Genomic DNA, 21,674 nt, shown 5'->3' with positions numbered 1-21,674 from the left:
CATATGCCTAACTCCAGGTTCACACACTGTCTGTGATGCGCCTTTTTTCTGAGCCAATGTTGACGGATCAGAGCGTTCTCACTGCGGTAAAAGGCTAGAAATAAAAACGTGCGAAAATAATTCATGTCTAACACATGAGCATAGAGTGAATTTGTTAGTGAACAGGATGCAGTTTAAGTGAGAGGAGACACGTTTTAAGTGTGCACACTCTCTCCTCGCAAAGCAGCGTGTATCTGAGCAAGCACGACCGGTTTTGTGACGGAGCAAAGGAAATCTGCTGCGAACAGAGAGATTCGCACTCGTGCATTATTTTAATGTGCTTTCGCGTTATATTTATGCGCTCTCACTGCTGACCGCATACACATACTGTATACACACTGCAAACACCTGAGGCACCGCTACAATTAATGAGCTCTATGAACAATGCATGGCAAAAAAGAAAAAAAAGTCCCTGTATACAGGATTTTTTTTTATTTTTTTGCCACAAGTCTATACATTTTTTTACATCTTCACTATAGTGATAATTTTGACTTATGTCTGTTCTAGAGATGTTACAACTTTTTGATAAAGCTCTGATTGGTTTTCTTTTGGAAATATGTTTCAAATTAATCCTGAATGCATTTATGACTGTAAAAGCACAATTGCAAAATTGATCAAAAAAATCGCGATAGTTTTTTTTTTTTGTCCATATCGCACAGCCCTAGTTTATTCAATAAATATAGTTTAAAATCTAGCTTCTGAGTACGAAGTTATTAACCCAACAATAGCGGGGTCAGTTCATTTTTTTGAAGTGGGCCGCGCAAACATATGTGTTTGGTTGTGTGGGCCGCGAGTTGAAAAAGGTTGGGAACCCCTGTTCCATACTATAGAAGTCGCTACCAGCAACTATTTGGTTACCAACATTCTTCAAAATGTTGTCTTTGTGTTGAACCGATGAAAGAAAGAAATGGGTTTGGAACAACTTGAAGGTGAGTAAATGATTTAGTTTTAGCGGAACTGTCTTTTTAAGAGCACTTAGTGCTTTTGACATTAAAATATGCACATTTCGATGGAAAACTAAATTGCGTAAAGTGATTGGAGTGCCTATTCTCTACCATGTAGTGATGTTTCACATAACCGCGACAAACACCACCATTTATACCACTTAACGAATTTGTATTTGTTTGTGCTTGACATATTTTGGTGTTTGTATTGTTTTCAGTGGTATATCACACACCAATAAGTTAGTCTTATTGAGGCCAGTTTATTTAGTTTCTTTCCCTTTATTTAGGGCAATTAATGCAATTCCCAAAGCTCCTTAAACCGCTTCATCTGGTTTGGTCTTCATGGATACTAGTCAAAAATGTTGTTGACAAGTCATGACAATATTTGTATAACCAACATCTCGTTATAAGGAATCACATAAGATTTTCTCGAAGACACTCTTGGCAAGTTCAGATGGGACTAATGAATGTCAAATATTGTCTATTATCCATCAGACTTTAAAGGGATAGTTCACCCAAAAATGAAAATTCTGTCATTTAATTACTTGCCTTCGTGTCGTTTAAAAACCTTTAAAACCTCAGTTCATTTTCTGAACACAAATGAAGATATTTTTGATGAAATCCGAGAGCTCTCTGACCCTCAATAGACCGCAACAGATCTGACCCGTTCAATACCCAGAAAGGTAGTAAGGACATAATTAAAATGGTCCACGTGACAAAGAAATTGTTGAATAAAGGCAGGTCTCTTGGTTCTTTAAAACTAATGATGGTCTTTCTTTCGTTCCCTGCAGAAAGCTGTGTAAGCCTCAGAGCAGTGGCCCTGTGTCTGGGGAGAGTCCGGTCAGCCCACACAAAGAGCCGGCCAGCAGCTCGCCCTCTCAGGTCAGCCTTTTCACCCCTTTCAGACCCGTCAAAGTCTGTTATGATTGATCTGTGTAGATTGAGGAAATATTAAAGGGTGAATCCTTTCCTGTTCACACATTTCTTCATAATTGTTCTTCAAAATGCTCCGCCTCTGATTTCTTATTACTTATTTATTTTTTGTGGACATGCCTAACGCCTCTCTTATGCACTTACACAAGCATTGTTTTGCTACCTAATCAAATCATTTTAGTGTGCCTGATTCTGTATTGTGTTATTCTTAAGTTTTACTAAATCTTTGACCAAAATATGATACTCATGTTAAATTTCATTTTCTCTCTCTCTAAAACGCTGAAATTGAATCGCTATTTAATATGACTGTTTAAACCGTCCCAGTTTTACGAACAATCATTGCTCGCATCCAACAGAAACGACCTGCAGAGTTCATCGATCCCCTGGCCAATAAGAAACCCAGAATATCGCACCTAGCCAGCAAGTCTACAGGGCTCATTAACGGCAAACTGAGCTCGTCCAATGTGAATGACTCCTCTAGCTCTCAATCAGCCGAGACGTCGTCGAGCTCCAGCTTCCCTCCGTTGGAGATCTCCCGACCCTTTGACCCCCTTTCGGACGTCAGCAATGACTCCAACGGCCGAGACTGTGATAGTCAGGAGGCGGCGGTGGCGGAGAGACTGAGTCAGCCCCCATCGTTCGCCCCTCGCTCCACAACGCAAGAGGAAGTGCTGAGCTCCATGTCCCCGGCCCACAGTAGTCTGGACGTCTCTCAGACCCAGAGCGCTCAACCCTCCCTGCATGGCAAGTCTAAGAAGAAGTCCAAAAAACACAAGGACAAAGACAAGTCCAAGGAGAAGGATAGGGGCCGAGAGCGGGACATGAAGAAGGAGAGGAGAGTTGATGAAGACCGTGGCTTGGACCAGAGGAAACCCTGTGACATCACGACGAGCGATAGGAGCCCAGGTGTGGATCAGTTTCTCTGAATCATTTATGATGTCAAGGCTTATGAGCTCAGATAGTAGTACACAGACAAACTTTTGTCTAAATTGAATCTAGTCTTGATTAGATCTGTTTATGTTGACAGACTCTGTGAGATAATTAGGTTGAATAGTCATTTAGACAGTCCACCAACCAGTCGATTACCGTATTTTTTGGACTAGAAGTCGCACTGGACTATAAGTAGAATTTTTTAGCACCAATATAAAACATTACCATCTACAGCCACGAGAGGGCGCTCTATGCTGCTCAATGCTCCTGTAGCCTCTCCCTGAAAACATAGAGCGCCCTCTCGCAGCTGTAGATTGTTTTCTCTTGGTTCATGTCAAATTAATTTTGATAAATAAGTCGCACCTCACTATAAGTCGCAGGACCAGCCAAACGATGAATAAAAAAGGGCAACTTATAGTCCAGAAAATACGGTATTAGTTTAGCAACTGAACTAGTCAGCCAGTGCGACTGATTAGTTTAAACATCCCACCAACAGTGGTGTAATGTAATGAAGTAATAATACTTTAAGTACTTGAGTATTATTTGGTAGTATTTTTTGCATCTCTGAGCAATGGATGGTGTTTACTTATTGAATGAATTAGCCGTTTGATTCAGTGATTCATTTATTAACAAAGTCAAATGGTTTGTTTCTGAATGAATCAGCCGTTTGAACGAATCGGTTGAATCTCAATGACTCATTCATTTCACATTTCGACTTTTTTATTTATTTCAAATATTAGTGTTCAATGTTTTATGTTAAAAACTAAAAGACTCCAGAAAAGTTTTCTTATGTTGAAATAAGTACCGTATAAAGTGCTCCTCCTCAACCAAAAATACAAAATGGAAGAAATTGTTAAAACTGAAGACAATCTTGCTACTCAAGCTGTGTATGTACATTTTTTATATATATATAATTTTTTTTTTTTTTTTTTTTCCATTTTGCATTTACTTGTACTTTAAATACTTTAGTACGTCAAAGATTATAAAAATACTTTTCGTAATGAAGTTAAAAAAAAAATCACATACTTGAAGACTTTTTTAAATGTATGCATTAAGCAGACGCTTTTATCCAAAGCGCCTTACAGTGCATTCAGGCTATCCATTTTTACCTATCATGTGTTCCCGGGGAATCGAACCCCCAACCTTGCGCTTGATACCGTAATGCTCTACCAATTGAGCTAATATTCTAAACGGTGACTTCAACTTCTACCAAAGTCATCTTCTGGTAAGATATCTGTACTTCTATGGCTTTCAGGTACGTTATACACCACTGCCCACCAATTAGTAAATTGTAAAAATGTTGAAACCCCCTTCAGGTTGTTTCTAGCATGTTTTTCTTTTTCTCTCCAGTATAATTCTGGACTGACGTCACAGTGCTCTGTCCTTGTCCCTCAGTCTGCAGGATAAAACTCTGTCCTTGAATTCACCTTATGTTTCTTTTCAGGTCTGAACGGAACGTGCAACAGCTCCAGTATCCCTGCGTCATCGTCTGAGACGGCAGACTATTTATTGTAAGCATCTCTTTGTACATTACACATTGCGGTTACCTTTTGCGTCAGGTTTGTTAGGAGAAAGTGCGTTGTATAACTGAAAGAAAATAACGTTAAACTTTTATGACGCTGATGTTTTTTTATGCTTGGTTTCCTCAACAGAAAGTACACGGTGATAAGCTCTCAAGAGCAACGTCAGAGTTACAAAAACGACTTCAACGCAGAGTACAGCGAGTACCGGGGCCTCCACTCACGGATCGAGAGCATCACCCGACAGTTCACTATACTCGACACCCAGCTCAAACAACTCCAGCAAGGCACAGACAAGTATAAGGTATCTCCACACTCAAAATGCAGTGCATCCATCCACACACATGATTACAACTTCCTTATTTTTTATTAATATGCTGTCAGCCCCTGCCCTGTCCCAGTAGTTGCATCTTCCTCCGGAAAATGAGAAATTAAAGTGTAGTTGACTCATCCGGAGTCCTAGTGTCATTTTTTTTTTTTTCATCTTGATGAACATCACTATGCAAATGGTAAGAGAAGAAAAACAATGTAGTCTTGGAGCGTAATGAATAAACGACACAATCAACCGAATGATTAGAGGCGATAATGTTAAATAACCGGAGCAGAATGTCAGAAGGATCATTTATTTCTCCTGCACGCAGTCATAATCGTTTATGGGGCTCGATAATGAGGATGGCCCTCTGGCGTCGGGCCCAGTGCGAGAGTTTCGGGGTCAGCTGACAGAACTGCCACTTATATTATAGTTGTAAAACTGTGTTGCCAGATCTGGCTAGAAAAACGTAAGCAACATTGTCTAACAAAACCACTAAAAAGGGAAAAACACGAGAGGAAATGTTTGTGCATTATACACCGAGCTGGATGGATTACTGAGAAATTGTAGTGTGTGTTAATAAATCCCAATTGCATGACATTTTTGTAGTTCGTTATGTAATCTTTTCCATTACACATTTTAGGTAATGTAATCAGATTACTTTTGGCCTAAATCATTTATCACATTGATTTAAATAGGATAATCTTGTACCATACTGATATAAAAACACAGAGTAAGAAACGGTTTCCAAAACTGGGGTTCAAATAGGAACTGCAGGGGGTTTGTGAGTTTAATAAAAAAAAAAAAAAAGCTAATTAAATCATGAAAAATTTAAATAAGTAATTTTAAAATAAGTTTAAAAAAAAAGCTTTTTTTTATATATATATAAATATTTTATAATTATAACAAAATAGAACCATAAGCAAATGTTTCTTTTACAAGTGTTAAATTATTAAAATAATTTTACAATTAAATGTAAATAAGTAAAAGAACGCGAATTTGTGCATTTTTTGTGTTTGAAAGACAAAAGCTTTCAAAGCTATACTAATCCATGGTTAACTAACCTACTGAGTGATGATTCAAATAAAAATGTATGTTTCTTCGCTAGTTGAAGCAAACACTTCTTAAACCTGAAATGATTTGTGTAAATCCAGCAGAGAAAAACTGGAAGACTTTGAGTGTTTAAAAGCAGAGGACAGGAACATTTTAATAAAAATAAAAAAATTATACATAATTATGATTATGGTCGTTGGGCCCAATGGACAACTGAAGCCAGCAGAAAGAATAATAGAAAAGAAAAAACGTATGTAATGTATTATTTATTTTTAAAAAATTAATTTGCTTTAAAGTACAATTGAACACATTTTACATTGTTTAAAGGCATTCAACAGACTTTACCCAAGTTTGACTATTATATGACACTACTGGATCTGATTCTTGAAGCTACATTTATCCTAAAGCGTTCCATAGACCTGTAAGAAGAGACTGAACACAATTTGAAGAGTTCATGTAAAAATATCAGACGACTCTGCCTGTATTCAATCTGATAACACATTTCAAGCTACTCTATCCGAGCAGGAGCTTCATTGTAACGATCGGTTTGTTCTTTTCACAGACAATCCACAATCAGATACTTGAAGAGTATCGCAAAATCAAAAAGGTAAGCTGACTGTCTCTTCCCGATTTTCGTTACGTAACATCCAACGTATATCAAGTTTGAAATACTCATCACATTCTTTTTGTTTACATTTTTTTTTCTTCCCAGGCTAATCCAAACTATAGCCAAGAGAAGAACCGCTGTGAATACCTACACAACAAACTGGCACACATAAAAAAACTGATAGCAGAATATGATCAACAGCAACTGCAAAACTGCCACTAATAACAAGATTGGTTTTCTCAATTTTTTTTTTCTCCTTAATCTTTGTCTCGAAATCTCTGGATTTTTTTTTTTTTTTTTGGCTTGCTCTAAAAACAAGTTGTTCTAATGTAAAATGCCACGAAAATTATTTCCTTTTTTTTTTTTTATGGGACTCGGGACATGGGCATACTCAGCCATGCTTACCTGTGTAGCCTAATGCATTATGGGATTGGTTGCCAGCTTCCTTCCCTTATCAAAGGTCTCTGAGTGTGAAAGGAAAAACTGTTCTTTGGAGATCTCTTCCGAACAGGGATAACCAACTCCCATTCCCAGAATCTCATAGTTTAAGAAGTAAAAATTGATTTTTTTTTTTCTGTATGTACTAAAATGGAAGGTCCTATATTTTATTTTTCTTTTATATTTATTTTCGTCTTCCATAGGGATACATAAGTCCTATTATGAGTGCTAAAACATCTCATCCCGTCCCTTTTGGTCTCTCTTTCTTGAATCAGTCAGTATTTTATGCAAAAGCTGCCTTGGATTTTTGAGAGATCCCTAATGCAGTACACCCCCCCACCCCCCCCCCCCCCCGTTTTCTTTTCTTAGAGTGCTGTAATGTCTGAAATAGCACTATTTGGCTCCTTATTTTGTGCAATGTGCTAGACCACGTGCAATGGACATGAATCGGATGCCTATGGGAAGGAGATAACCATCTGTTTAAAGGCTTTGACAGTATCAGTATTACCATGGTAGAGCTCCATATGAATGAACTCGCCATTCTAAAGATGATGGAGCGCTTCGATGTTGGCACATTTTTACAATATTTTACGCTTTTAACTGAAAAACATATGACTTGATCACAACCCAATCATGAATCAGTTGTGGCAAATCTTGTAAAATTGTGCCTCGGGTATCTGCAGTAATCCAGTATTGCTAGTTACAAGTGTGACTGTGTAACATATCACATTTGCGGCCAAACTTTCTTGGTATTCTTCCAGAAAATAGCGATTGTATCCCTTTAACGCAGCCTTGAGGGCTGGTTGGTGAACACGACGCAAAAATGGTAGAAACGCAACCTTGGCTAGCTGTCTGAACCCTTTAGCAATTCAATGCTTGCTTGAATACTGAGTATTTGTGGGGGGGTTGAATACTTCTGACAGTGTTTTCGTTACGAGATGACTGTTAAATTCCATTAAGGCATCTCATCGTGGAGGATCCGTTACAAACCTCTGACGTGCTCCTCACGTTACCTGTGGACGCTCGACCACAAGTTGCTCATCTGTCGGGTCCTGTTGAACCATCAGTTGTACTTCTGATATCTGAACTATTATGTTTAAATATTAAAATTCAGCACTTTGCTCAGCCTCTTGCTGTTACTCTTACCTGGGTTTTGTTGCAAGGAGACACTTGCCTTGTCTGTGTATGCATGCTTTCTGACTGTTGAAGACACAAGAAAGGGTTAAGGCCAGTGTTTGCAGCGGATTTACACTGCTGTTTAATATTCAAGACAAATATTTATAAAATTTCCCCCTGAATTTACCTGGTCCGCTTTGGTTCAGTGTTGCAATTTTAGGAGCGGAATTGCAAAAATTTAAATGGTTGAATTTTGACTCTTACGAATTAACTGAGAATAATTCTCCATTACGAATTTACCACATAAAACTTTTTTTTTTTTTTTTTTTTTTCAGAACTGATCATGATCTGCTTTTTGGTATTTTGTGTTTCCTGCAGAAATGGTCTGAAAATGATGCACAAGTTCAACGACAAATACGAATGACGTTTGTTTGGATTTGAAACCGCTACGATACTTTCAAAAAATGAGACAACTGGGGGGGAATGTGCCAAATGACCTGTTGTATAGGTTTGGATCAGATTAAATATGTTGCTGTTTCAGCAACAACAACAAAAAATAATAATAAAAATAAAGGGAGTGGGAGGAGCTTTGGGACGAAGGCTTGATGTCAATGCTAAAACCCAAAGCGTGCTTTTTGAAATATGGGACTGAAATTTATCTTGGTATTTCAATAAAATTCTTGGAAAAACTTGCGTTTTATTCTAATGTTTTGTATGTCCTCCTAATGATGTTTGTTTACCTCGTTTGCTCTTTTTGCTGTTAACTAATACAACACCAGCACGGAATTTACACTGCAAAAGTGGCTCTGATGCGCTTCTGAAGAGGCATTTAGGTGTCTTTACACAGACGGTTTAATGCAGCTCAAAGGTGGCATAAATGCATTTACACCTTACACAACAATTCCACCTTAATACAGTAGTTTGATACTAGGGGCTGAGGTGGGTCAGAGCAGCCATAATTTACTCTGCCTTTTATGCAGCATTATGAAGTTTATATTTTAAAACAAAATTAAGTAGGCACAGAGCAAAATTACTTTAGCTAAACAGCACTGCTGTGAAACTTGTATATTATATTAATTCATTACACACAGACTTATATATTGCAAATGTTTATTTCTTTTCATTTTTTTATGATTATAACTGACAACTAAGGAAAATCCCAAATTCAGTATCTCAGAAAATTAGAATATTGTGAAAAGGTTCAATATTGAAGAGACCTGGTGCCACACTCTAATCAGCTAATTAACTCAAAACACCTGCAAAGACCTTTAAATGGTCTCTCAGTCTAGTTCTGTAGGCTACACAATCATGGGGAAAACTGCTGACTTGACAGTTGTCCAAAAGATGACCATTGACACCTTGCACAAGGAGGGCAAGACAAAAGTTAATTGCAAAAGGCTGGCTGTTCACAGAGCTCTGTGTCCAAGCACAATAATAGAGAGGCGAAGGGAAGGAAAAGATGTGGTAGAAAAAAAAAAAAGTGTACAAGCAATAGGGATAACCGCATCCTGGAGAGGATTGTTAAACAAAACCCATTCAAAGATGTGGGGGAGATTCACAAAGAGTGGACTGCAGCTGGAGTCAGTGCTTCAAGAACCACTACGCACAGACGTATGCAAGACATGGGTTTCAGCTGTCGCATTCCTTGTGTCAAGCCAGTCTTGAACAACAGACAACATCAGATGTGTCTCGCCTGGGCTAAAGACAAAAAGGACTGGACTGCTGCTAAGTGGTCCAAAGTTGTGTTCTCTGATGAAAGTAAATTTTGCATTTGCTTTGGAAATCAGGGTCCCAGAGTCTGGAGGAAGAGAGGAGAGGCACATTATCCACGTTGCTTGAGGTCCTCTGTGAAGTTTCCACAGTCAGTGATGGTTTGGGGTGCCATGTCATCTGCTGGTGTTGGTCCACTGTGTTTTCTGAGGTCCAAGGTCAACACAGCTGTATCCCAGGAAGTTTTAGAGCACTTCATGCTTCCTGCTGCTGACCAACTTTATGGAGATGCAGATTTCATTTTCAAACAGGACTTGGCACCTGCACATAATGCCAAAGATTCCAGTTACCATGGTATCCCTGTTCTTAATTGGCCAGCAAACTCGTCTGACCTTAACCCCAAAGAAAATCTGTGAAGATTTTTGTGAAGAGGAAGATGTTATAAGCCAGACTCAAGAATGCAGAAGAGCTGAAGGCCACTATCAGAGCAACCTGGGCTCTCATTACACATGAGCAGTGCCACAGACTGATCGACTCCATGCCACGCCGCATTGCTGCAGTAATTCAGGCAAAAGGAGCCCCAACAAAGTATTGAGTGCTTTTCATGCTCATACTCTTTATGTTCATGTTTTTCAGTTGGCCAAGATTCTTAAAAACCCTTTCTTTGTTATATTCTAATTTTCTGAGATACTAAATTTGGGATGTTCCTTAGTTGTCAGTTATAACCACCACAATTAAAAGAAAGAAACATTGGAAATATATCAGTCTGTGTAATGAATGAATATAATATACAAGTTTCACTTTTTGAATGGAATTCGTGAAATAAATAAACTTTTTGATTATATTTTAATTATATGACCAGCACCTGTATAATGCAGAGACTCCTCAGTTCAATCAACGCGCACTAGATGGCACCACAGGCTTTATTTTAATCAAGCTGTCATACTTCCCTTATTTACTTCCAGTAGGACCATTTCTCTGGGTTAATGGGACTTTATATCTGTTCCTAAATATCATAACATGTACTGACCTACACCAGTGGCCCTTTTGTGCCTCATTTGGTACTCGAACCCCTCGCTCTTTATAAACATCCGTAACAAATGCTAAACCCTGAGAGGAAGACGCATTTGGATGTATGCTCAGGGAAATGTCATGTGTGAAATCCTCAGCTGGCTTCACAGAACGGAGTTTGGCTCCAACGCCTCTACGTTGGCCTCAATTTTAGGGGAGCTCGAGGAGAGTCAGTGAGTTCAGTCTGGCGCGGAGCCAGCCTCCCGTTCCTGCCTCATTTACGTCTATCCCTGTCCTCGTTCATCCCGTTACGACACACCGAGCCCCCTGACAGCTGGAAGACGCCCTCAAGATTTAAGGCTTTCCTTCCTGTTTGCTTAGGCCCGCAAATTGCGCTATTAAAGTCCGCGTTTAAGTTTCCCTCAAGGTTGTGGGAATGTAGTTTTAATATAGCTGTGTGTCCATGGTTAGGCTGGGTTTGCTGTTTGTCGTTAGTTGAGTGAGGAATAACACATTTAATTGGGTATCCACATATGGAGTGTGATATCCTGGAATGTTTACATATTTAATATGCCTGGAATCATGTTGACAAGACACAATATGAATCTGACATGTAAATAGAATCGCTTAGTAATAACAGCAGTTCACATTATATTAAATTTAATTAAATTTTATTTATGCATTTAGCAGAAGCTTTTATCCAAAGCGACTGTTCAGGCTATCCATTTTATTATTATTATTATATAGGAATTAAATGTTCCAAACTTAGAAAATGTTTTCATTGTCAAGTAGTTTTGGGAAGTTTGATTCATTTTAGTGAAGAGGTCATTTACTTTGATTCTTCAAGAAGAAAAAAAGAATCTCATAAGCTGAGACATGTTTCCAGATTTTTTCGTTAGTATTTATTAATATTTTGAAATAAACTATGTATTTTTTTTTCTTAAAAATTTATTATTAGAACGGATTTTAGTTTTAGTGGGCCTAGTTCTGTCCTCGGTTTTATTTTTTTTTATTTTTTTTTATTTATTTTAATAGAGTGGCTGAGCCACAACACACAAATCTACTTTAAAATACAGAAGTCAATCACTACTTCCAGTGTTTTTATTATTAACTCAAATTATTTAAATGTGTTTAGTTGCTGAAATAAAATAAACATATTAGATGTATATAAAAACAACTGATAACTAACTGAAACAAAATAAATAGAAATGTCAATCAAATACACTGACAATTGCTGTAAGAGTATTAAGTAACAAAGACTTTTAATTTATATTTATTATATTATCCTGTCGTGTTTATTATTTAGATTAGAAACTAATATTTCGGGAGTGGTAAAAAATTAAATAAAGTTATTTTGTCTTGATGTTGCCTAAACACCTGTTTAGGGGTTTTTTTAAGAATGAAGCAGCTGCTTATTGTTATGATCTGAGATTTTTCAAGATATCTTAACTTAAAACACATTCCACAAGTTTACAGCTCAGGGATAGATAGATAGATAGATAGATAGAGACAGACAGAGTTATGTCTGTGTCTGTCTATCTATCTATCTAGCTATCTATCTGTCTGTGTCTGTCTATCTATCTATCTATCTATCTATCTATCTGTCTGTCTGTGTCTGTCTATCTATCTATCTGTCTGTCTGTCTGTGTCTGTCTATCTATCTATCTGTCTGTCTGTCTATCTGTCTGTCTGTGTCTGTCTATCTATCTGTCTGTGTCTGTCTATCTATCTAGCTATCTATCTGTCTGTCTGTGTCTATCTATCTGTCTGTCTGTCTATCTGTCTGTCTGTGTCTGTCTATCTATCTAGCTATCTATCTGTCTGTCTGTGTCTATCTATCTGTCTGTCTGTCTATCTATCTGTGTCTGTCTGTCTGTCTATCTATCTGTCTGTCTGTCTATCTGTGTCTGTCTATTTACTGTCTGTCTGTCTCTGTCTGTGTGTGTCTATCTGTCTGTCTCTATCTATCTATCTATCTATCTATCTATCTATCTATCTATCTATCTATCTATCTATCTATCTATCTATCTGTCTGTCTGTCTGTGTCTGTCTATTTACTGTCTGTCTGTCTGTCTGTCTCTGTCTGTGTGTGTCTATCTGTCTGTCTGTCTCTATCTATCTATCTATCTATCTATCTTATCTATCTATCTATCTATCTATCTATCTATCTATCTATCTATCTGTCTGTCTGTCTATCTGTGTCTGTCTATTTACTGTCTGTCTGTCTCTGTCTGTGTGTGTCTATCTGTCTGTCTGTCTCTATCTATCTATCTATCTATCTATCTATCTTATCTATCTATCTATCTATCTATCTATCTATCTATCTATCTATCTATCTGTCTGTCTGTCTGTCTGTCTATCTGTGTCTGTCTATTTACTGTCTGTCTGTCTGTATCTATCTATCTATCTATCTATCTATATATCTATCTATCTGTCTCTGTCTGTCTATCTATCTGTCTGTCTATCTATCTGTCTGTCTATCTGTGTCTGTCTGTCTGTCTGTATCTATCTGTCTGTCTGTCTGTCTCTATCTATCTATCTATCTATCTATCTATCTATCTATCTATCTATCTATCTATCTATCTATCTATCTATCTGTCTGTCTGTCTCTATCTATCTATCTATCTATCTGTCTCTGTCTGTCTATCTATCTATCTATCTGTCTATCTTTCTGTCTGTGTCAGTCTATCTATCTTTCTGTCTGTATCTGTCTATCTATCTATCTATCTATCTATCTGTCTGTCTGTCTATCAATCTATCTATCTGTCTCTGTCTATCTATCTGTCTGTCTCTGTCTATCTATCTATCTATCTATCTATCTATCTATCTATCTATCTATCTATCTATCTATCGGTCTGTCTGTCTGTCTGTCTGTCTCTGTCTATCTATCTATCTATCTATCTATCTATCTATCTATCTATCTATCTATCTATCTATCTATCTATCTATCTATCTATCTATCTATCTATCTATCTATCTATCTGTATGTCTGTGGATTTCATGCTCTTTATAAGTTTACACGAATGTTGATATTCCTTTATGCCACTATCATTTTAATTAATTTCTAAAATCTTTTCAAGAAAATTAATAAAAGTGCTATCTTAAAGGAAACCTAATGTATTAGTTTCACTTCACGTTCTCTCCCTTTATTTTAAGTCGAAAGTAACGGTCTAGCAAACTGAACCTGATAGTAAACATGGGTCCTTCACATTCTGCACATGTGCTGGGGGAAAAAAATGGTATATCCCGCCCATTCAACGGTTATTGGCACCGGCATCCTGATTCAAACCGCCCGGTTAATTGTCGATCCGTGTCATCGTTACCCAGCCAATGTGAGAGAGTTGTCGCGGAGAAATCCCCGCCGTGTGTGTGTCGGAGAACAGACGCCTCGCCCCTCTAGTTTTATACATACCAATTTCCACTCTCCCTTTCGTTTCGTTTTTGATGGTACGGCCTGTGCACCACACACGAACGAACGAATCGTTCACGCGAGTCGGATCTTTTCAATGAATCGGTTGAACCGCTTAACAAAACAGTTGAGTTGAGAGCGATTCGTTAGGGATATTTACCAAAAAAAAATACAATTGTCATAATTTACTTACCCTAATTTTATTAATTTATTTTGTATAAACAGAAAGAGTGTGTCTGAACCCGAACGTTATCAGTAAGAGTTTGGAGTCAAATGCGAGTGGACGCCATTAAGCGTTCGGTGACGTAAAAGGTTCATCTGAGCCGTTTTTACAAGAATTGTTTAAAAGAACCGATTCGAAGAAACGAATCGGCCCTCCCACCACCACCAACACACACATACACACACTCGGGCGCATTTTTTTTTCATCGTGAGCCGGTCAAGATGGCGGCGGTACTACCAAGACGGAGCAGCCGCTCGGCTTAATCGATCATTTTCTCTAAATCACCGGGGCAGATCGGGTTCAGACCGACCGAATCGCGTGGCACGACTGTGTGAAATCACCCGCGGCCTGCGATATACAACGTGAGAATCAATCGCGTTAAACCCGGTGTTTTTTTTTTAACGGAAATGCTCTTACTCTAGTTTGTGTCTCGTCCGTTAGCTCTATTTGGGGAGAATGGGAGACAAGCTGGAGTTAAAACTGAAGTCTCCGGTCGGAGCCGAAGCTGCAGGCTATCCGTGGCCCTTACCTGTTTATGTAAGTAACGTATTATTGTAAAATTGTTATTGTTTTAATACAAGCCGAGTCCAACACCGGGATTCCCTTGCGATCAAGCGAAGTGGGTCAGAGTACAACGAGTACATGCTGTGCATAGTGTATGAATATCTTGTTTTGATTTGTAAAATGTGCTTGTTTCAAAATTAGTGTTATAAGAACCAAGAACCGCTTAAAATTGGGACATGAGAGTGTCAGTACATCGTGAAGGCGTTGAATGTATCCTAAACTTGTAACGTTATCTGTTCATAAAGGTGTTCGGTAGATCACTAAACACTGCCGTTAGATAGACTTGAAATAACATAATTGTTTCGTTTTAAAATATATGAAAGCTGTTATCACCTCAGCTAATATTAATATCTGAATTGCAGGAAATGTGTGTAGCCTGCTGACCCAGTTGGCCGTCTCGTACAGTGGCTGTGTTTCAAATCTTAGTAAGCTGTCTTGCCTAGACAACAACTAACGTATATAACATGTTTATTACTGGCTAAGCCGTTCCGATACGATTTAACGCGTAAATAAAAAAACAAAATGACGTCTATGTTGTGATTCAAATCTTTGGAATTTGAATTATTTTCATTTGTTAGTTACCCTTTTCGAAGGACAGCTACGTTAGTTGAAAAGTGGGTTTATTTTTGGATGTTATGAGCAAGTCATAATAATATTCACTCAAACGAAATACCCAAACAAGTCTTAATTCGTTTTTTTTTATTTAATATTGTTTATTTACCATAAGCTTTTGAGTTGATCTCACTAGGTAGTCAGCTCACGAGAGTTTGAGACACCGCCGCAAACCATAACCTGCCATAGCAAAGTGTGTGTGTTTGTGTGTCTATAAACACTTATTAATTCACTTCAGAAATGCGAGGCTATTGCCGAACGAAGTGTTTTACACGTTCATTAATGCACACATTCAGCCTGAAACGATAGTTTGTATGACTCTGCGTTTAAAAAAAATATTTCTGGAGGCTGAAATTCACGTTAGCCGTCATGCTAACAGTCAAATAGCAGGACTTTATCGCGTTTTACCCAACATTAACTGTCGTCCAACTCTAGATAACTTAAACATTGTAAATATCCGCCATAAGTGTGTGTATGTGTGCAGAACTCTAGTGTAATGTTTTAGGGTGAAATAAGCATCGTGCCGGCTCAATATCACACGGAGGGTGTTAAACAAAAGGCGAGTGGACGGTATCTCCATATTGTTAGTGTGTTTTATTGACATCTTTTATTTGTGTCACGTAATATGGGTATCTTACGGGTTTTCACAGTTTTGATGTTTCCTTTACACTGTTTCGCGGTTGTATCTTTCTAAATGACTACGTTTGGGATCTTATGAAGTATTGTGTACTGGACGTGTCAAGTTTGTCGCTGATGTCTAAAAACGGGTTTGCTTGGGATAGCGCTGTGTTTTGGTTACCATTTGGATACATCCTGACAAGGGACTGTGTCATAGTGTAGCCTGTATGGCTGATATTTCTTGAAAAACAAGCTGGTGTGCAGGATTCACTCTAGGAAGTTTGACAATAACTGACTTTTTATTGGGAACAAAGGGGTTGTAAAGCCTGCTGGACTCGAATATTGCCTTTTAAAAGTTGCTTTCCAGCATATGCATTATTATTGAATATTGTTAGCTGCTATTATTACACATCCAATGTACTCCCAACTCTTAGTGTTAAATATTTAGTGTGTTACTTATCCTGTACTGTTGTACTAAAAACACGAATGATGCCTCGTCTTGTTCTAAAAGTCAAAGTATACCTTGTTTTTTACATGTTCTTTAAAGGTTCATGTCATCCTTATATGACTTCTTTATACTCATTTAAAGTAGAGTTGTGTGAATTTCTGAACTCCTCATACAAGCACGGAGGTCTGTTGTTCAGTTTCTTTTCTGAAAGTGAAAGAACAATCAATGCATCAATATGTGAAGCCTGAAAAATTGCTAAGAGTTCACTGCAGAGATGAGTGGGCGGAGCTTGACGTAGTCTAGCCCCGCCTCCGTGGATCTTATAAGGGTAGATTGACCTTTGATTTGGAAATGTGGAGTTGCGAATATTGTGAAGACTTGATGGTGGTGGCTCTTAAACACTGTAGCAGTGCCACCCAACCACCCAAAACGCCCTCGCATTTTGGCGACAAGTTGTTTTCCATTGACATTATCTTTTGAAAATGTATTAGTAATCTAATTTCTATGATTCTAGTGCCCTGAATGGAGTCGAAAAGGCTTGTGTGGAGTCGTATCATCCATTCTGAGTCAGCCGCTGCTCCTCTGTCTGTGTTGTTTCTGAAATCATACAGTCATTGCACATGTACAGTAATCATAACACACAGATTCCACGCAGTGATTAACTCCAGTGATGCTGAACTGGTTGACAGTGGGACAAGACACCCCCATAAAACACACACCCATGCACATGCTATTAACCCTGTTATAGCAGGCAGTGCGAGTAAGAAAAGAGATGAGGAAATGTCTTCGTGTTCGATGTAACTAAAGAAAATACAAGGCGGGGATATTTATTTTAATATTTTATTACGAGAAAGTGTTCGGAAAGTCTCCGCGTCATCTGAAAGTTCACATTTCTCACACCACCAAAGTTGCCACCGCTGTTTCGGTCGTAGACGGAAATTTGGGGTGGGGGGGGTGCAGATCAAAGCCTGTGGTTTCCACAGAAACGGCTGTCTCATTTGTCCCTCCCGATGTTTAATATACTACGATTCATGCTCTTTTCACACAAACCGAGAATGCGGCTTTCTCAGAAGCGTAGGTTATTTTCAGAGCTGCTGCATCACTGAAAACTCCTCTCGCTTTCATTTGAGTCACTCTGCTTGTAGTGTAGTAGTCGTGACCTCAGCCGCTTTACTGTCTCGCTTGGCCTCCGATGACTTCCATCTTTGACATCGGCTGATAAGGGATGGATGCCCCACCTACGGAGAGCCATATTTCTGACCTGCTGTTGGGTAAACAGAGTTACAGAGCGCCTGTGTTTGGAGAGCTGTGGACGTGCCTTGCAAATTTTTGTTTAGGGAGGGGCGGATTGTGTAAATTAGGGAGTCTGGGCGGTGGTTATCCACATGCACTGCTGATGTAGACTTCCCTTACAGGATAAGGCCATTTGGTCACCTTTATGTTGTTCCAAGCCAATATGACTAGCTTTCTTCTGAGGATAACCAAAAGAGATGTTTGACAGAATGTTCACGCTGCTGCTTTTGTGTACAGAAAGTGAAAGGAGATGCTCCTGGGGTGTTTTTTTTGTTTTGTTTTTTGACTCTTATGAGCCAGTTATTTTTAGTGAATCCAAAATATACAACACTATCAGTGTAGCCTGATTCACTAACAAATGATTCTCTTGAGCGGATTCTTTTTTTGTGAATCATATATGTATATGTGTGTGTGTATATATATATATATATATATACAGGGCTTGAATTTCGGTGCGGGAATGCGGGGATTGCGCATAATTTAAACCATTCCCGCAAGGTTAGCTTTTATAGTGCGAGAAATTCCCGCACAAATATATTTGCTTCATCTCAGAGCAAATGATTAAAAATAAATTCACAGATGCGAGAAAAAATATGTCAAATTGTCTTTTATTTTCGAATATAATTCCTCAATCAGCGCTGGACCGGCATTTTCTGTCTCAGCGCTGAGCTCATAGACAGTAAACGGCGGAGCCCTGGCTGCTGTAGACAGATCATGTTTCACGCTGTCAATGCAGCGGTCTGCGTTGCGCTGATCTTATTCACACTATCAAGTGTAGGTGCAGCATTCTAACATTTTGAGTCAAAATGACCTGTTTGTGAAGAAATTATCCGCTTCCAAATTGTCGTTGTAATAACGAAACTGAAACATTAAAAAACATGTTGCTCTTTATGGTGTGGGAGTGATAGAGCGCGGCAGCAACGAACCAACTGATCAGCTTACAGCGTCACAACATTGAATGCTCGGCCGAACAGCTTTATTATTTTTCATCTCCATAAATATATCTATAAATATATCTAGTAATAAAGTTAACGCAAGGGCTAGAAATCAATTAATATTTTGCTGATCCTTATTGTCATCATGGAGAGCGCAGTTGGTTGCATGGCAACGACAGACGCCACGAGAGTGCAAGCGCTTGTGGAAATGAGACTGCGGCGCGCGCGCCCGAGCTTTCCACTTGTTTGAGCATGTGACTGTGCGTTTCCCCTTGTTTTCTATTCATATTTCCCGCGCGCACAAACACGGCCACAGACAATGAATTGTTTGGTTAGCGTAGTAGTTTAAATATGGACCGTTGGCTGAAGCGAAAGACAAGTTCGGATGATGCAGATCACGATCCAAAGAAAAAAGTTTTCACTGAAATGGAGACACTCATTCAGACAGCCATGGTCATACCAGTAGCGAGTGTGTCGTGTGAACGTGGATTCAGCACAAAAAACAGGATCAAAACTAAATTCAGAAATTCACTGAATAATACAAGTCTAACAAATCTAATGATCATTTCAGAGCTTGGACATTCCCTTGAGCAGTTTGACTTCAACAGAGCCATCATCAAATGGAAAGAAATGAAGATGAGGAGACAGATGAGAAACTTAGAATAAGTCACATGAAAAAAAGAAATGGAAAAAATTGACTGAAATAGAACTGAAATGTATGAAAGACATAAATACTTATAGTTTAAACTGAGTTCTTAATATCAATTTACGATATCAATATCAAAAGTAAAAAAAAAGCAAAGAATTGAACTGAACTGAAACACATGAACTGAAATAGACATTAATATATAGCATAGGCCTAGTTTAAACAGAGGTCTTAATGTCAATTTGAAGAGCATGATGTATTTTGTATAAAGTTTTTTTTTTTTTTTTGTTAACTGATTTGAGAACTGGAAATGCACAATTCATGCATACACATCTGTAGATATTAATAAATGAACATGATTAAATTAGATTTAATTAGATTAAATTAGACCGATGCATCAAAAGTTATTCTCCCCCCCATAATCTTTAGATCCCCCCCATGTGACCCATGTAAGGGGGGAATTCCCCCCCAGTTTAAAAAACGAAATTCAGGCCCTGATATATATATATATATATATATATATATATATATATATATATATATATATATATATATATATATATATATATCAGGGTTTCCGTTGTCCGGTAATTGCCGGACATTGGCCGGAAAAAAAAATGAAATGTCAGACAAAATTAAATATCTCCGGTCAAATTGTCCGAATAAAATTGCCTAATAATCCCGCCCCCCCTAACACAATCTGAATTTGAGAATAAGCCTAAAATGTATAAAGCAAAAATACACCGAACTTTGGCTATGTTATGAAGGAACAGGCTCGTTTGAAAGTTATTAAACATTATTACATGGCTTGCATGAATTCCAATGTGGAATGCGGTCTGTTATTTCTTGATATCAGACCGCTGCGAAGCACTAGCGGCGCCAGGATTTTGATTGTAGGTGGGCCTTCAGAAAACTGGATGGGCCAGTTAAAATAAGCCAAAAAATAAATAAATAAATAAATAAAAACGGGTTCCCCTTTCATCTCCGTTTCAGCGCTTTTCTGGGCACTGAGGACAGCGACTCCGTAGCCTACCTGAATTTAATGTGTAATTAGCATAGGTAAAAAAAAATTGTTTTAAATTTTTAAAAAGACATTTTAAGATATATTTCATGTCTGTGAGGCCTACGCTGAGTTTCGTTAAATTAGGATGAGATGCACTCCAGTTCACTAGCAATGCAAGTGGCCGCGAGGGCACCTGCATGATTAGGCCTGTCGTCTGCTATATTTGCTTCTTATGTATTAAATCCAGGCAATTGGTTGATAAAAAAAAAAATATTAAAATTAAGATACAATTTATACAAAACGAAATTCACTTCAAAAAAGTATTTCTACTAAACAAAACTTAATTAAGTGGTCAAAATCATGTCTGACCCGCTCCATGTCTCTCGATATTGCACATCTTATCTTACTCGTGCGGTTCACTTTTCATAATCAACATAAATTAAAAAATAACATTATAATATTTTAACAAATATTAAACTAAATAAGCATATTTAATGTCTACAACATGTATAGTAGACCTAGAATCTATATTTGTACAAATTGCTGCACATTCATTTCATTCTGAATTTTGCACTCATAAGTTGAAAGGCATTTGTTTGTGCATGCATGTAAAACATATCTGCAACTTTTATCAAGTTCACTGATAATTATGCGTGCATTTATGAATTGTTATCTTAATCTATAATGAAACAAGGACGAAACATATGCTTTGTTTGTTTAGAATGGAATGGATCGCAAATAGATCAGAATGAAGAAATGAACCATAGTAGAAAATGTTTTTTTTTCCGTCTATTTGAAAGTTAGGCTAATAAACATGTTGCATTCGGCGGCCTGATTATGTCATTTTTTACGTTACATAGCCTGCCTCCAGTTTTCCTCACCTTGACTAATTAAGAGGCGATACTTGACCGGCATATCATCAAAATGTCCGGAAAAGGAAACCTGGCACCATTTTTTTCTAGCGGAAACTCTGAGATATATATATATATATATATATATATATATATATATATATGAATGAGCTTGTGGATACCCTACCCTAGTCTCCATTCACATTGATTTCATTGTATGGAAAAGAGCAGCGTGTGCGTTCTACAAAACCTCTCCTTTTGTGCTGCTCATGACAAATAAAGATTGTCATACAGATTGGAAACATTACACAAGTAAATAAATGATGCCAAAGTCCTCATTCGTGAGCGAATTAACTCTTCAAACACCCCAGACATGGGGAAAAATAAAAAAACAGGGAAGGTGAGAAACTGAAGTGCTGTGTTTTCCTCTCCCTGCTTTTTAAATATTTCTTGCTTTTATT

At 37.9% G+C, this 21,674-nt stretch overlaps 2 protein-coding genes across 4 annotated transcripts in view; both read left to right on the top strand.

Annotated features, from left to right (window-relative positions):
* The window catches only part of ell (elongation factor RNA polymerase II), a 33,393-nt gene extending 24,811 nt beyond the window's left edge, over positions 1-8,582 (top strand). Inside the window, exons 7-12 of the mRNA XM_026197511.1 lie at positions 1,775-1,865; positions 2,273-2,822; positions 4,291-4,357; positions 4,499-4,670; positions 6,292-6,336; positions 6,442-8,582. Coding sequence (XP_026053296.1) covers positions 1,775-1,865; positions 2,273-2,822; positions 4,291-4,357; positions 4,499-4,670; positions 6,292-6,336; positions 6,442-6,558 — 1,042 coding nt within the window. The 3' untranslated portion in view covers positions 6,559-8,582. The remainder of the gene's footprint in view (positions 1-1,774; positions 1,866-2,272; positions 2,823-4,290; positions 4,358-4,498; positions 4,671-6,291; positions 6,337-6,441) is intronic.
* A 5,816-nt stretch (positions 8,583-14,398) lies between these two features.
* dot1l (DOT1-like histone H3K79 methyltransferase) overlaps positions 14,399-21,674 on the top strand; it is a 31,093-nt gene continuing 23,817 nt past the window's right edge. Inside the window, exons 1-2 of one of the 3 annotated variants that reach the window (XM_026197506.1) lie at positions 14,399-14,605; positions 14,685-14,780. In XM_026197506.1, coding sequence (XP_026053291.1) covers positions 14,700-14,780 — 81 coding nt within the window. In that variant the 5' untranslated portion in view covers positions 14,399-14,605; positions 14,685-14,699. Of the gene's footprint in view, positions 14,781-21,674 lie in introns of all 3 variants that reach the window. The other 2 variants (XM_026197505.1, XM_026197507.1) reach the window with 2 other exon arrangements.

The sequence above is a fragment of the Carassius auratus genome, chromosome 22 (genome assembly GCF_003368295.1).
Source record: "Carassius auratus strain Wakin chromosome 22, ASM336829v1, whole genome shotgun sequence".
Lineage (NCBI taxonomy): Eukaryota > Metazoa > Chordata > Actinopteri > Cypriniformes > Cyprinidae > Carassius > Carassius auratus.
This window is presented reverse-complemented; position numbering and strand designations above follow the sequence as displayed.